We start from the raw sequence: 17,213 nt of genomic DNA, 5'->3' as shown, positions 1-17,213 counted from the left end.
GCGCAACTCTGTTTACTGCATAGGAGGTGAGCCGATGACAGCCGGGTGTTCACCAAAACTAGCCAAGTGCAGCATTCTGCTAAAAGAGCCTGGGGAGAACACTGGACATATTATGAGTTTAGGCGTCCCTTTAATTGTAGTTATTAGTAACAGTGTCTCATATTTTTGTGTTTAACGGTTTTCTAAGACCCATAGGGAGCATCCCCCTGAAGGTGCCGTAAGTAACGTTTGTCACACACATCCTCCACCCCACAACGGCCCACACTATTTATGAACCTCCCTTAGGGAATGGTTCATATATTTTTCTTTTTTTTAAAAATGCTCAGGTCCCTTCGAAGCAGAACAGAAATCAAGATGTAAAGGCAATCCCGCATGAAGTAGCCACTGTGATCAGGTTTAAAGGTGTAAATCCTATGTGTTTTGGACGCTTGTAAAATATGCCATCAGCATTGCGGTCAGCCCTTCATATGCTGTCAACCCTTCAGCAGTTGCCTATTTAGGCAATCAAGGCCTAAGTGTATGAAACTGATTCTGTAAGAAAGCTGGCAAACCCATGGTCATGTGACTATGGAATTTAGAGCCAGATCTAGTCGTTTTCTTTATTTAGTAGTAAACTGTTATTTCTGCTTTGCAGGCATGTGGAAAAGCAGAGATTCTTTGTCTAATGCCTGGAATGCCGCTTTAAGCTTTTAACCTTGTTTCAGTATATTTGTTTTTGTTTTTCTGTGGAACGTCTTTGTCTATGTTGCACACAACTTACTGTGACTAACTTTGGCAGGAAAATCTGTGTATATACCTTATTCTGCTGATGTCAAGCGAGCAATGGAGCATGAAGCGCAAATGCAGAATGCTGCACGTTCTGTTTCGCCGTACAGGATGTCTCCACGAGAAGTCAGCAAGGCTTCCCCGCAAGCTGAGCTCAATCCTGTCCGCTATTGTGTCCCTCCAGGTACTGACCATTCCCCATATCATTGCTGCTTGTGCTGCTGAAACTCTCTTCACTTCCACTGTTTGTCTCCTTTGGATGGTACCTCAGCCAAGTTGGACTCTTCTGTGTTTAGAATCTTTTCTGTACCATATAATCAGTACATTTTTTTTGCATTTACGTCTACCTTTCTGTTTCCATTTTAACATTTGCTTTCTGGCTTTTGATTTGTTTTTCGAGAAGCAACATAGTTACCGAACTGTAAACTAAAATGAGTCAGGCATTAATAATTGCTGGGGGGGGGGCACAAGTATTAGGCAGCCACGGGGCTATCGCTATCTCTATCAGCCAGATTTCTCTTGCAGGACTGTTTAGAGGGACCCTAAGGCCAAAAAAGGTTTTAATTTAGATACTTTCTCTGGGAGACGGAAGCCTCTGGGTCCTCCTGAGGCTTCCCCTGCCACCTTCCTCCTTGCAGGGCCCCTGCAAGCCTGTCAATAAGGGCCTGTCCACAGAGCTCGCTCGACTGCACAGACTGCTCGCGCCTGCGCACGAGCATGGGCGTAATAATTGCCTCTGCCATGGCTATTGCCTCTGCCAGGGCCATCTCCCCAACCGCAAGTTCAGCAAATTGGCACAAAAACCTCTTCGTTGGCTCACAAAAAATATCCCTGCCACCTCCCCCAACCCTGCAGAGTAGCGGGAGCGTCTTCCAGACTCTACTGCCATTCGCTGGCTCCCGATAATGTGACCTGCATGGTGCTCGGGGACCAAGGGGGCCCCATGCTATAATTTTTGCAGGGAGGGGCCCTATTTAGTCTAGTTGCGTCCCTGTCTGTAAGCAAGCTTTCCTTCTGGCAAGCACGGGCTGTGGCAGCTACTTCTCATACGTGAGCCATCTGCCCATACGAGCTCCCCGGAACTTCGGGGGTCCTAGCACTGGAACAGAGGGATGGAAAGGGACGGGGAAGTCTCTGTAGGGTCCAGATAAGTATCTGCAATTTTAGCTTAAACAACTTCCAGATTTACTTTAAAGGACAACTGTAGTGAGAAGTATAAGAAGGCTGCCATATTTATTACCTTTTAAACAATACCGGTTGCCTGGCAGCCCTGCTTATCTATTTGGCTGCAGTAGTGTTTGTATAACACCAGAAACAAGTATGCCGCTAATCCAGTCAGATCTGACAATGTCAGAAACGCCTGATCTGCTGCATGCTTGTTCAGGGTCTATGGCTAAACATATTAGGCCCGGTTTACATTAGCGTTCCGTAGCGACCGTATACTGTACAAACGGAACGTATGTTCTGCATAGCAATGCAAAGTCTATGCGGACGTTCACACGTGTCTGTTCCGTACAGTATGGAGCCGGACCGGACTCCGGACACTTTTCCAACATGTGCTATTTTTTGGGTCCGGATCTCCGGCCCACGCACCCGGACTGGAGCCGGTCCTGAGCCTGACAGCACCATCCGGAACAGAGAAACCAATGGGGAACGGAAGGCACAGAACAAACTGCCTACAAAAACCTGATGTTCTACCCCACTTCCTATGCATATCCAAGCGGCCATTTCGGATGGGGACACATGGGCCAAGCATGTCTGGAGCGGAGCAGCAGTGACAGACGTGCTGGAGCTGTTTGGCAGAATGTCGGAGGTGGAGGTGAGGCCTACAGCGGAGGAACCGGATTCTACAGGTGCACCTTCTGCTGACCCCAACATTTTTTTCTTTAAATTTCACTATTTTTTGCCCACGGATCCGGATGGCAGCCTGATGCATGCCGGATGCAAACGGATCGGTTCCGATCCGGATCAGGTCCTGATCCGATCAGGATCCGGTCCGTTTGCATGGCAAAACGCAAGTGTGAACGGGGCCTTAGGCAGAGGAATAGCAGGACTGCCAGGAAACTGGTATTGTTTAAAAGGAAACAAATATGGCAGCCTCCATACCCCTCTCACTTCTGTTGTCCTTTAAGAAAAGGTACACATTTTGGGCAATAAGTGCTCTTCTCCAGCTGTCTGGCATAGAATAAAGCATTGCCCTGTTTTAACCTCCTTGGGACCGCCTAACGCCAATTGGTGGTCGCAAGGTAGCAGCCCCAGGACCACGTAACGTCAAGTCCTGGGGGTTTTGCAGGGAATCGTGCAAGCCGATGCGCGTGCATCCCCCGCTTAAATGACGGAGCTCCACTCCATCATCAGTCTACCAGCGGTGATCGATGCTAGGAGACAGTTAAACGGCTAAATCGATGTCTATTTATTTACATTGTACAGCAATGCGATCTACGTGTCACTTGGCTGTCCCCTGAAGAGGCTGGCAACCTGATCCCCTCGCATAGGCTGATGCCTTTGAGAGAGGATCGCTCTCATTGGTGCACGGGGGGAGGGAGGGATCAAGGATAAATAAATTAAAAAAAAGACATTTTTATTCAAAAATAAATCATTACATTAATAATAAAAAAAACAGGAGCTGCGGCAGCGATCCGAGACCACCAACAGAAATCTCTGTTGGTGGATAGAAAAGGGGGGGGGGGGGGACGACTCTGCAGCGAGCCATTAAAGCTGCAGAGCACATATTTGTAAAAAAAAATAGCCTGGTCACTGGGGGGAGGGGTAAGCCTATGGTCCATAAAGGAATCATCAGCCAAAACTATTGTAAATCTGATTTACTTACCTGGGGCTTTCTCCAGCCCCTCGCAGCTGTCTGTCCCACGCTGACAGCTCAGTTCGCAGCCGCCGGCCCGGGGTCCCCACACAGTGCAGAGCACGACCTCCAGGTTGTCCTTACTGCACCTGCATGAAGCGCTGCTGTCAATCAAGCCCACATTGTCTGTGGCATATTGCGCAAGTGCAGAACTACTGCATCTGCGCAGTACGCCACGGACAATGTGGGCTTGATTGATAGCAGCGTTTCACGCAGGCACAGTAAGGATGACCTCTCGGTCGTCCTCTGCACCATGCGCGGACCCCGGGTCGGGGGCTGCGAACTGAGCTGTCAGCGTGGGACAGACAGCTGCGAGTGGCTGGAGAAAGCCCCAGGTAAGTAAATCGGATTTACATTAGTTTTGGCTGAGGATTCCTTTAAGTGGTTAAACTGAACCCGAGCGGAAGCTTGTGTCAAAAAGGAAATAGTTGCCTTAGAGGAAAGTCTCTGGATCCTATAGAGGTTTCCCAGGTCATCCTCGCTTCTGACGCCACTCGTCTGTACCATCCTTAACATCGGGGCCATGCTCCTCTCCTGGTAAGAGCGCGATGCACCCACACGGCCTCGTCTGTGCAGTAGCACGGAGCCGCTTGTGCAAAAGCTGCTCCGACTTACTGCGCAGGCATAGCCGTATTCGCACAGGCTTAGTACCGGCTGCGCTTGGGCCTGAAGTGGAGCATGGCCACGATGTTCCTATCGACAAGCCCTTGTTGGTAAGTTTCTAGAGGTACTTAAATTTTAGTTTAGGTAATCTAAACCCAGTTTAAATGTCCAATGTACTGGATCTTTAAATGGGTTTGAAGGACACCTGCACCCGTTCTAGTTTCTCAACCGAGACAGTGCCGAACAGTCCCCTTGGCGAAGTTCTGTCTAGCGTGTGTACAAGGCTTTAGACTGTGACATTCAGTTCACAGCTACTGTATGATATGTAAATGTACTCAATTATTTGTTTCAACCCCTTTATTTGATTTGCTTCTAGTGTTGCAGCCAGCGCCCCATCAGGTGATCACCTCCTTAGCAGAAGGAACACGACTCCCTGTGACGCGCCCAACCCGTCCTCCTCCCCCTCTGATTCCATCATCCAAAAGTACAGTGACCTCTTCTGACAAGCCTTCTTTCATTGTGGGGGGATCAATATCCCAGGTAGGTGTTTTGTGTACTACTTCTATAAAATGGATGTACTAACTGAAAAATATCAGGTTTCTCTATTTATTTTGTGAACTCTGTCCTAAAGTAAACCAGAGCTGTAAAAAAAAAAAAAAAAATTGATACTCACCTGTGGCTTTCTCCAGCAGCATAAACACGTGCGAGTCCCACGCCATCCTCCTGCAGTTTGCTGTTCAGCTGCAATCAGCCCCGATAACCGGCTCAGTTGCATCAGTCCAGGTTTACTGCGTATGCGGGGAAGAGGACCCAGACTGGACCCGACTGATTCTTACCAGGGCTGATGGCAGCTGAACGGCAGGAGGATGGCATGGGACTCGCACATGTTTATGCTGCTGAAGGGAGGTGAGTATCAAATCTTCTTTATCCACAGCTCTGGTACACTTTAAGTTGGCCACTAATGATCCAATATTTTTTTTTTGTTGAATCTTACCATTTCTGTGTAATCTGAGGGACTGCCTAAAGTATCCATTCAATATAGTCACTCAATTTACCCTTCTACATAGATTAGGAAAGATTGGAACATTAGTGGCCACCATTAGATTGTACATGGCAAGATCAGATCTAATCCTGCAAAGAGTATCCTGCTAGTTGTGTTTTTTCTTCATGTGGTAGAACACAGGGCTTTGGATCTCTCTTTATGAGACCATACTTATTTCATAGAGCTGTATGGCATAAGCCTCTTGTGTATCATGGCTCTAGAGTAGTTCACAGAATACGGTGCTTCCTTCTCATACACATACATTTTTTAAAAAACCACTAAGGCTGCTTTGAGAATCACTGCTCTGGAAATGCATCCTTACTTGAAAATGTATAAGTGCTTTTTTCTTCATAATAAGTGAAGTCTGCCGACCCAAAAAAAAGTGACTAAAGTGAGAAAAGACTTAGAATTAAATAATGTAACAAAAGTGTTGTTGACTACTTGCTGGGACTAATCTGTGAATTGTTCAAGATTAATGAACAAGAAGGAACCTGTGTTGTGCTGGGAATACACAATGAGTTTTTTCAGCAGATTTACTGTACGATCGATTTTCCGATCAATTTCCATTCACTTCTATGAGAAAATCAGTCAGAAAAATGAACAAAATCTGATCAGACCTGTCGGAAATTCTTTCGAGCTGTCTATCTGACCAAAAAATCATGGTGTATTTCCAGCATTGGATGCAGATGAGGAGACAGATGTGTTGAACGCCTCACTCGCACTATTGCATATGAAGGTGGCTTTGCTGTGGTTTTAGGTTGATTTGTAGCTGGGAAAGTTGGTAGTATATTAAAGGGATACTGAATAGAAATGGCTGCCATTCCGTAATGTAATACCACACTACAGCTGGTGGTATTGTCCTATTGGATTGGAAGGTACAGACAATACAAACTGAACGTACGTCCAAGCTTTATAAAGGTTGCATGATAAAGAAGCAGTCAACTTGGACCTGATGCACTCAAATAGCGGTACGATTACTGGGAGCAGGCAGCACGTGGCAATTTTAACCATTACTACCACTGAACGTAGCGCAAGTTGCCTAATTGGCACGAGTGTTAGGGTATCATGCGTTGTGGCATAGTTTAGTGCTTCAGGCCACCAAGAGCCGTATCTGTGAAGAATGGTGGACACGGCCACATGATGTGAATTCCACAGTGTTTTGGTTTTCGCATTGCAAGGTCTGACAGAAATGTCCAACCAGCAGGGCTGCATGCAAGAGGTGTGGCTAAATATCCCATATTCTGAAAATGTATAAAGCACTTATAGGGTTCTTCGCTAAAGATAGTTTTTAACTCTTTAAGGTTTTTTGCAAATATCTATAGGTGATAATATGGTTACCTGTACTTGCTGGTTTATACTGAAAGCACTGTGACAGCCAAATGTCATTCAGTGTAATGGCAGCATATTCAGTGCAGCTCACAACACAGTGATGCGTGCTATTTTTGTGTACAAGGGATGCATTGCATTGAAAAGGTGCTGAACCTGTGCCGCAGCAGATATACTTACACGTCGCATTTGATGTATAACGAACTTGTCTCAGGAATGTTCGATGACCCAATGTTTTCTGGCAGTATGTCAATCTTTAATCTCCACTAAAATACCTAAAACCCACTGCCTGCAATTCTGAAGGGCTTGTGCAGATGAGTGCTTAATTTTCTTCAGACACGCAATGATGCTTTCTGAAAAGGCAAACAGGTCCTTCAGGCGTCCTTCAGAAAATGTTTTGTGCCTGAAGTTGTATAAAACTACTGAAACATAATTGTCCTCATATTGGCATGCAGAAGTGGTTATCTTTATGGGGGGTTTGGGGTCAGGGATAGGTTAATGTGGGTGCGGGAGGATAACCAGACTTAAGAAAGGGATCAGCATTGGGTGGAGGGACGTGGACTGGAGTCAGCATCAGAAAGGTGTCAACATCTGTAGGGAGGTTAGGTAGGGCTAAGCGCCAGTATGGGACTTTTTGATCAGTTGGAGTTGGCAGATTGAGTAGAAACAATTGTTGTAGCACCATTGAAAAGTATGTGCCATACATGATATACCCAAGTATCTGCATTTGCTTTGTGAGTGAATTTGTACCCACACTAAATCCAACTGACATCGCTAAATGTGCCGGGGTTCTAAACCTCATGCATGAAAACAGAATCAGAAAAAAAGGCCACTTTAACCTGCTGAGCGGTCTGGACGAGCTCAGCTCGTCCAACACCGCCAGAGGCTGCCGCTCAGGCCCTGCTGGGCCGATTTACATCAAATAAAAAGCAGCACACGCAGCCGGCACTTTGCCAGCCGCGTGTGCTGCCTGATCGCCGCCGCTCTGCGGCGATTCGCCGCGAGCAGCGGCGAAAGAGGGCCCCCCTAGCCGCCTGAGCCCTGCGCAGCCGGAACAAAAAGTTCCGGCCAGCGCTAAGGGCTGGATCGGAGGCGGCTGACGTCAGGACGTCGGCTGACGTCGATGACGTCACTCCGCTCGTCGCTATGGCGACGATATAAGCAAAACAAGGAAGGCCGCTCATTGCGGCCTTCCTTGTTTATTCTGGGCGCCGGAGGCGATCGGAAGATCGCCTCCGGAGCGCCCTCTAGTGGGCTTTCATGCAGCCAACTTTCAGTTGGCTGCATGAAATAGTTTTTTTTTTATTTAAAAAAAACCCTCCCGCAGCCACCCTGGCGATTTAATCAGAACGCCAGGGTGGTTAAATTGGCATGGTCATAGAAGCCTAAAATTGGCTTGTAAGAGTCTGGTCCTGGTCTAGGCCAGGAGTGTCCACTTTTTAGAACAGGGGCCATATCACTGTTCTTGAGAATGCTAGGGGGCCGAACTAGTAAAGTTCAACACAATTTTTGCCGATTGCCGTTAGGTACATTATGCCTGTGCCGTTTTGTCAAGTAAAACATTCAGGGCTGTGGAGTCAGAGCAATTTTGGGTGCCTGGAGTCGAGTCGGGAAAAAATACACCGACTCAGACTCCGACTCCTAATGAATTTGTAACTGTAATTAAAAAAGAAAATATGATTAAAATGTTCTATTTATCAGATAAGTCATATTAAAAATAATGTACCGTATATTCCGGCGTATAAGACGACTGGGCGTATAAGACGACCCCCCAACTGTTCCAGTTAAAATATAGTTTGGGATATACTCGCCGTACAAGACTACCTCTTTCTTCCAACGCACACCAAATAAAAATTTAAAAAATCATATACTAGTGCTATGTGTGAACAGATCCTGGTGCTGTACTGTATGTGGTCCCCAGTATATAACAGTATACAGGCGATTGACTGGTTGGATTGGTCAACTCTCCCTAAGTGGATGGGTCAGCTCTCCTTGTCTACCTGTTTATCAGAGTGGTATGGAAGAATAGATCCTGCTGTGCCTATAAAACACGCTTCTTTCACCCTTCTGGCCCACTTCACTACAGTCCTCAGCAGCGAGATCTGAGAGTCGGTAACAGGATTGGGCGTATCACCCGGCATCAATGACACCCGGCGTATAAGACTAGCCCTGACTGTTCAGATGATTTTCAAGGGTTAAAAAGTAGTCTTATACGCCAGAATATAATGTATATATATACAGTAATAGCTGTGCTCAGTCCACAAAAATGAAATAAACCAATCAAAATTAGTTACTTGTGCTGCTTCAATAAAGCAGTCCCTGTATTTTTGAAGTCAGATATACATATCTGGTTGTGAATGTACAGTATATATGATGTGTACACAGGAATCTCTTATATATACTAAATAACGTCTATGCTGTAAGAATAAAGCCTGATATGTAGCCGTGTCACTAATAGAGATGGTCAATGAGATGGAAATAATTCTGCATTGATGCTGGTTTATGCAAATATATGCACTCCCTTTGCTCATGAAATCAAATACTTTGTTGTTAAAATTTGGTTTGGTGACTACAAATTAAAGGGTACCTGGGACGGATGAAAAGAAGTGTTATACATTCCTGAGGCTTCTTCTAACCCCCTTCAGGCTAATCAGTCCCTCGCTGTCCTCCTTCACCACCTGGAACTTCTGCTATGAGTCCCGGTAATTCAGCCAGTCAGAGCAGTCTGGCTACGTGCCGCTTCCACAGCCAGGAGCGTTCTGCACCTGCGCAATAGTGCTGCGCAGGTGTAGTACGCTCCCGGCGGCGGATTGTGTGCATGCGCACTACGCCAGACTGGCTCAAGTACCTGGGCTCATAGCAGAAGATCCAGGTGGCGGAGGAGGACAGCGAGGGACTGATTAACCTGAAGGGGGCTGGAGAAAGCCCCAGGTATGTATAAAACTTTAATTTCATCTGCCTCAGGATTACTTTGTTACACAGTAGTACTATACTCTACATATGCACTCACCACAGAGCTGCAGGGAATCCACTGAGAATGTTGTGCACATTGAACAGAGAGGTGTTGTCTGTCACCCATAAACCTTGTTCAGATTGTGCATGAAGAATGTGTAATAGAGGAAGAATCTCCTCATTCCCCTGCAGAGTACCTGCACATCATTCTTACATGTACCCACAGTTACATTGCCTAGGGCCTGATAGATGTTATTTGTTCCGGTTTGTACCTTTTACAAGTACTCTTACCAAGGACTAGTTTTAGTCTAAAGGGAATAAATCTAAAAAACAAAAGTTTGCTTTCTTAAAACAGAAAGAATTTGCGATAATTCAGGTTGGAGTGAGCCTGAGATGTCTCCCAAGGCATCACTGCTGAATATATGCAAATTAACCATTGTACCATTAGAAGCTAAACGCGCCTCCAGAACCGCTGGAATGCAATGATGTGTCAGCTTGTTAATTTGTACAGAGCCATAATATTCCAACATGCATACAGACTGTTTAGGATTGTTTGATCCTCATCAGTGCATGGCATGGATTATTTTGGCTCTATGCTGTAGGGCTTGTAACACCGAGAGGTACAGACTAACCAGCAACCTCCAACTCCAACCTGAATTATCGCAAATTCTTTCTGTTTTAAGAAAGCAACTTTTGTTTTTCTTAACAACTTAGTAAGGGGGCTTTTAGGACCATTGTAGTCCCTTACACACTCCAATGAGTTCTGGGAATAAATATAGTAGTCTACATATCCTTCTCACTTCAGTTGTCTTGTAAAATTCCTAAGCGTTGGCAGTTAAGAGCCAAATTTCACGTTACATACTGCAGTGTTAATCAACAAAATTGTAATATGCAAATTAGAGGAGTCGGAAGTCGGTGGAATTCTAAACTGAGGAGTCGGAGTCGGTGGATTTTTGGACCGACTCCACAGCCCTGAAAACATTTCCATGGGGAATAACCCATATACTGTGTGCAGTTAGCACAGTGGTAGCTGCTAATCAGTGGCTTCTGGCCCTGCATGCTGCACCACAGCTACGGCCTGCAGGCTGCATGGAATTAACTGTAGAGAGCTTTGGAGGCCACCAGAAATGGCTCGGTGGGCCACATTTGGCCTGTGGGCCAGACTTTGGAGATGCCTGGTCTAGGAAAAGGGCTTCTACAGAGATGGAGCCTGATCTTGGTTCCATTTGAATCAGTAGGCTTAGTGAATATTTATCCTGTACAAAAGGGGAATTTTTGGAATAGTAGAACGTGTGTTTGTACTGTAGATAACTGTAGTGTACACAGAACGTTTCATGCAATCACGAATAAGAGTGATTTCTACACATGGCTGACTTCCATTCTTGTCCCTTTAGGGAACACCTGGCACTTACTTAACGTCGCTCAGTCAGCAGCCCTACAGCCAAGATCCAGTTAAGTCCTCTGTTGGCTCCATCTCTCTTGGAATTCCAAGGCAACAGGAATCTGTTAAAGCCGGTAAGTCCATTACATGAGATGTGGTTTCAGACAATGGCCTCAATTCACTAAGCTTAACTCCTGTCTTTAATAACTCTTCTGAGCGGTTTTACAGTTATCACCATGGTGATATAATTGTGATAACTGTAAAACAGCTCAGAAGAGTTATTAAAGACAGGAGTTAAGCTTAGTGAATTGAGGCCAATGTCTACATTCATCACACTGTCCCTGAACGTTTTATAGCGTCCCGGTGTCCACAAACACAGCCTTGTGTATGGAAAATGTCTCCGTTTCTGAGATCTGCCAAATATTTGTCTTTTGTTTATTGGCTTGAGTAGGAGAAATGACAGCTGTGGTTGTTTGCAGTTGGGAATAAAGCCACTTCATCCAAGAGAGGCTCAATGTCGCGTGCTCATTGATCCTAAACTCATTTGTCTTTTTTGTTACTACAGTTACTATGCTTTGTTTAATCCTTCAACTATGCTTTATTTTGTGGAAATAGAATACCATAGTAAGTCAGGCAGCCTTATTAGTCCCACTGTCACTTAGAAAATAGACCTTTATTGAGATCCGACAGATTTTGCTGCCACCCTATTCTTCTGGATAGAGGCACACCTCTTTTGATGCCTGTGCACCAAAGCTGGGATCAAACTGTCATCACATGGAGGAGGGTAGCTTTATCATTGCCAAAATCCTCAAATCCCATTATAACAGACTTACCATGATTCAGCATCAGGGCCGGATATACCCTAAGGCAGAGTTCCCCCAACCCTGTCCTCAAGGCCCACCAACAGTAGTACATGTTTTGCAGGAAACCATAAACTCCCCCCGCCCCCCAACTTTTACCCGAAAAAACTGGAAAAAATGATTGACCCTCATATAAGCCGGGGGTAGGAAATGCTGGCCGCGTGATCCCCTCAGTGTGTCCCAGTATAGCTAGTATAGTGCCCAGTGTGGGTAGGTAGTGCCTCAGTATAGCTAGTGTAGTGCCCAGTACAGCTAGTACAGTGCTCAGTATAGCTAGTATAATGCTCAGTATAGCTAGTATAATGCTCAGTATAGCTAGTATAGTGCTCAGTATAGCTAGTATCGTGCTCAGTATAGCTAGTATCGTGCTCAGTATAGCTAGTATCGTGCTCAGTATAGCTAGTATAGTGCCCAGTATAGCTAGTAAAGTGTCCAGTATAGCTAGTAAAGTGTCCAGTATAGGTAGTAGAGTGCCCAGTATAGGTAGTATAGTGCCCAGTATAGGTAGTATAGTGCCCAGTATAGGTAGTATAGTGCCCCAGTATAGCTAGTATAGTGCTCAGTATAGATAGTATAGTGCCCAGTATAGCTAGCATAGGTCCCCAGTATAGCTAGTAAAGTGTCCAGTATAGCTAGTAAAGTGTCCAGTATAGCTAGTAAAGTGTCCAGTATAGCTAGTATAGTGCCCAGTATAGGTAGTATAGTGCCCAGTATAGGTAGTATAGTGCCCAGTATAGGTAGTATAGTGCCCAGTATAGGTAGTATAGTGCCCAGTATAGGTAGTACAGTGCCCCAGTATAGCTAGTATAGTGCTCAGTATAGATAGTATAGTGTCCAGTATAGCCAGCATAGTGCCCCAGTATAGCTAGCATAGTGCCCCAGTATAGGTAGATAGTGCCGAGTATAGTGCTCAGTGTAGGTATGTAGGTCGGCAGTCGTCGTGCCCCCCGGCCGCCGCTGCTGCTATTACCTTACCGGCGGCTTCCAATATTCCCCTCTCCGTTTCCGTGCAGGGCGTGTAAATAGTTCACAGCAGCTCGCCCCACGGCAGCAGCTGTGTGATGACGGAGGAAGCGTAGAGAGCGGTTACCTGTAGCGGCGATGTGTATCGCCGTTACGATGGGAACCGCTCTCCCTACGCCTTCTCCGTCATCACACAGCTGCCGCCGTGGGGCGAGCTGCTGTGAACTATTTACACGCCCTGCACGGAGACGGAGAGGGGAATATTGGAAGCCGCCGGTAAGGTAATAGCAGCAGTGGCGGGGGGAGCCTACGCGGACGTGACTCGCAAGCAAGCCGACCCCCCAACTTTTGGCCCACTTTTGGGGTGTCAAAAATTCGGCTTTCTTGCGAGTATATACGGTAACTACCTCTCTGGATTTCTACAAAACCTGCACTGTTGGTGGGCCTTGAGGACAGGGTTGGGGAACACTGCCTTAAGGCACTGTAGGCGAGATCTCCCTTCAGTCAGGGTCTCCTTTAGCTACTTAATGCTAAGGTTCCTCTAGCTACCTAATACTTGGGAGCACCTCTAGCTACTTAATATTAAGTGTGCTTCTGGCTACCCAATACTATGGGGCAATTGTAGCTACCTATGACAAGCAAGGGAAGTAGGAGAGAAGTGACAACTGGGACAGCCAGCACACTTGCGATGAGGTTTGGAGGGGTTTGTAGGTTCATGGAGGGCGAAGTCTATGGTGGCAGGACATCTGTGCCTATAGGCTCCTGTGAGGGTAATCTGGGCCTGCTCATCATGTAAAAAGGCAGCCTAATACTTACTTTACTTGTGTTATAACGTCAAGTGAATTTCGAAAGTGGACACAAAAAATAACAAAGTCCAGAAGCGCTCTGCACAGTGCGTATGTGCAGAGCGCTCCCGTGTCCCGCGATCATGGACGCGTGTCGCTGGGCAGCACCTGTGCAGTGTTCACTGACCCGGAAGTAGCTTTGGGGGGAAGTGACTAGATAAGAGGGCGCTGGAAAAGACCGGGAGAGGGGGGGGGGTGCTACCCGGGTGGTCATTGGGAGAGCCTCCTACACCTGCCTGCATCTCCCCCATTTCAAAAATGTTCTTCTGGGCGATAAGGTATTAAAGAATTAATGCATGTGCTTGTTAATCCCTAGGTGCTGTAGGCTACATCAAGCAAGAAGAATTCTCACCACGTTCGCAGAGCTCCCAGCCAGAGGGGCTTCTGGTTAGAGCGCAGCATGAAGGTGTTGTCCGAGGTATGGCACTCTAGCATGCTCAGTCTTCAGCTTTAGCACATAAAAGTGCTGCTTTACTTTGAGATTTGCAGTTACATTGCTGAGGTTTCATTTCAACCATCCTTGCAAGTGCTGGTGAATTTTATTGGATATTTGAAGTGATCTTTGCATATCTGTCCCATTCACTACAATTTTTAATGGGACTTTGCAAGCACACAGAACACAAAATTGCATGGCAAGCAAGCAGGGACCATACTTGAATTTTCCTGTTGCAATGTCCAGTGGAATATGGGTCCTTGCATGTTTTTAAGACACATTATCTAATTTAATAAATTGTGAGTTGGTGGTTTCTTGCCTATCAGAGAGTGGGTACTTCTGTGTCTTTCTCCCAAAAATGTGCTGTAATGTTTGCCATTCCATACTTTGTAGTAGGACAATAAGGCCTCATTCACACTGTAGCGTTTTACTGGCGATTCAGCAGCTTTTTCAATTGCTGGTGATCGCTAGCATTTTGAAAAGCGTTACTGCAATGTAATGTGTATTGGCTATTTCACTTAGTGCGTAATGGCTCTTTTCCGCTAGCAATCGTCTATTGCAAACAAAAACGTATATTTTTTATCAATTTTGTATATGCGATTTTGCATTTATCTTTTAACATTGAAGCGCAATCGCAGGTAAAATCGCTCTAAAAAGCGATTGCAATTGACAGCAAATCGAACTGCGATAATGGAAAATACTTGACTAATCCCATTTTAAAGTATCAACCCTATTGATTCAAAAAATCCCTAACGTTTTGCAATATGAAGCAAATCGGTCTCAGTGGAAAAAGGCCCTAAGACTGTCATTTTTCATGGCTAGGAAGTGATGTGAATAGTTGTGTCAACTCCTCCTCCGATTCGGCAATCGAGCGCTGGAAGGCCCCGAACGCCGGTGAGGTAAATATTTACCTACCGTGATCCAGTGTGGGCAGAGTAGTGGCTTTCCGATAGCACTCAGGCGGAAATAGCACAAGCACAATCAGGCCTGCTCTACTGTGCCAGTGACTTGTGCCTGTGCAGTAGAGCGGACCCGTTCAGGCTTGGCTGTTTCCACCTGAGCCTGATCGGAGAGCTACTACCGTGCCTACACTGGAGCCACGGAAGGTAAGTCTTGCAGGTGCTGTTGTTACAGCTGACGTCCTTGTCGACTGTGGGTTCTGGGGCCTCGAGCACTGGATAGCTGAGACGGAGGTTGACGGGGAAAGCCTCATTAGGATCCAGAGGCTATTCTCTTGTGACAAGTATCCCCCATAGGGTTTTTTTTCCCTTACATTGCCTCTTTAATGTTACCTAGCTGTGTGCTAATTTTCACTCTTGTTGTTATAGGTACTGTATCCGCTCTGCAGGAGGGGAGTATCACTAGAGGCACTCCGACCAAAGTTCCCATGGAATCAATGTCCTCTCTTCGAGGTTCCATTACTCAGGTATGTTTCAATTCATATTGCTCCAGTGGAATTACCAAATTACCACACTATTCTAAGTTCTAAGAACATACTTCTTGGGTGGGTCGGAACGGTGCAGGAGTGACATGACGCAGGAGCTGGGTAAGTGGGGAGAACAATGCCCTCGGCCGTAGCTCATCTGAAGCAATCCGCCAGAGAGGATCTCTGGTCGAGAGAGGGTGGCTGTACACAAACGAGCTTAAAAATGGCTGTGTAGTGCTTACAAATTGAGCTATATATTACTGTTATGCAAGATGGCAGTTTCCACACTAACTGAATGTAACAGTAGGGGTTGGTGAGGAGTGTTTTTTTCACTCATGATATTACTTCGGGTCAAAAGCAGGTTGAATATCTACTTAATGCCTTAAGAGAACTGTAGTTACTCTTTAAGGGCAGAAAATGTACCACAAAACAGTCACAGCAAGAACACTAACCCACATCTCAGTCTCTGAGAGAAATTGGTTGTACACATTTGGAAATACTTAGGGCCCGTTCAGATCAGAAATGCGGATGGCTATGCGTGCGGAACGCGTGCGGACCGTAACGCGTACGAACGCATGGCCATCCGCGTTTGTGTGCGTTGCGTGGCTGATCTCATCACTGAAAAGTGAATGGGACAGCCACGCGTTTTTGCAAAATCTGCGTGCAGCATGCGTTCCCGGACCGCACAGGTCCGGAACGCATGCAGTGTGAACATCAGACATTGCACTCTATGCAATGTCTGATGTCGTGCGTTTTGGCCACCTGCACGCGTTTCCAAAACGCGGCTGGAAACGCGTGCAGTGTGAACGGGCCCTTAGAGTAAGGAATACCTCACTTTGTCCTCACTATAATCTCTGCTGAGTGTACCCACCCATGGGAAAGTGTATACAAAATTTGATAAAATGCCACTACTCACGGATACTTGGCTATGTATGAGTCTTGTTAACCAATTTACAAGTAGAACCTACGCCGCGTCTGTGGCTCTCTTACTCAGATGCGGCATAGATTTTACCCCGCAGCTTACCGTGGTCCTGAGCTGATCGCTCCTCCAGGAGGAAGTAAACGCTGAGCTTCCTTCGCTTGGTCAGGACCCGCTTTCACTGGCTCCTGACCTCCTTATCACTCTGAGCCAATCACAGTGATCAGTAAGTGAATGACTGGAAAAAAGAGGCCTCGGGTCCTTAAAGGAACCAGAGGCACCTGTCCCAAATAGGTTAAATTGATTTATTTGGAATTAAAGACACATAGTTAATTGAGGCCTTTTAATAACACTGTATTTTGCAGGCCTTTTTGCACCACATCTCTCATGAGTTGATATTGTCAGTGCATGTGCTACGTGAGTGACCTACTCTCGACTCTTGTGTCTGCAGGGTACTCCAGCATTATCACAGTCTAGTATGGTTTCTGATGTCCTGTTGAAGACAACCATCACCAGACTGGCTTCAGAGGACATGAATAATCCAGAAAGGTGCAGAGAAGAGTCCTCCGCCAAAGGCCACGTGATATATGAAGGAAAAAGTGGGCATATTGTATCTTACGATTGTGAGTATGCTGATAAAATAACATACAACTATTGTGCTAGGTTATTGGTGTACTAGACTGGTAATTCACCTCCTACAATGTTATTTTGTTTTTAGTTGAAGTTTTGTTTACGATTTACAGATCATTCATCCAAATTTGGTACTTTTCAGTCCCTGATCACCAGAAGGCAAGACCTATTCCTATCCTCCCTTCACTCCCACAGTATCGTAGGGAGG

At 46.0% G+C, this 17,213-nt stretch overlaps 1 protein-coding gene and 1 long non-coding RNA gene across 13 annotated transcripts in view; one reads left to right on the top strand and one right to left on the bottom strand.

Moving 5' to 3' along the window:
• The window catches only part of LOC137547123 (uncharacterized), a 40,751-nt gene extending 25,127 nt beyond the window's left edge, over window positions 1–15,624 (bottom strand). The window contains exon 1 of the long non-coding RNA XR_011026490.1: window positions 15,528–15,624. This is a non-coding gene — a long non-coding RNA (uncharacterized lncRNA). The remainder of the gene's footprint in view (window positions 1–15,527) is intronic.
• Window positions 1–17,213, top strand: part of NCOR1 (nuclear receptor corepressor 1) — a 262,192-nt gene that overhangs the window by 202,596 nt on the left and 42,383 nt on the right. For 9 of the 12 annotated variants that reach the window (XM_068270349.1, XM_068270345.1, XM_068270346.1 and 6 more), the window contains 6 exons: window positions 779–949; window positions 4,605–4,768; window positions 10,943–11,063; window positions 13,914–14,015; window positions 15,359–15,456; window positions 16,827–16,998. In XM_068270349.1, the coding sequence (XP_068126450.1) occupies window positions 779–949; window positions 4,605–4,768; window positions 10,943–11,063; window positions 13,914–14,015; window positions 15,359–15,456; window positions 16,827–16,998 (828 nt within the window). The remainder of the gene's footprint in view (window positions 1–778; window positions 950–4,604; window positions 4,769–10,942; window positions 11,064–13,913; window positions 14,016–15,358; window positions 15,457–16,826; window positions 16,999–17,213) is intronic. The other 3 variants (XM_068270355.1, XM_068270351.1, XM_068270350.1) reach the window with 1 other exon arrangement.

This window comes from Hyperolius riggenbachi, chromosome 2, assembly GCF_040937935.1.
Source record: "Hyperolius riggenbachi isolate aHypRig1 chromosome 2, aHypRig1.pri, whole genome shotgun sequence".
NCBI classification, from domain to species: domain Eukaryota; kingdom Metazoa; phylum Chordata; class Amphibia; order Anura; family Hyperoliidae; genus Hyperolius; species Hyperolius riggenbachi.
This window is presented reverse-complemented; position numbering and strand designations above follow the sequence as displayed.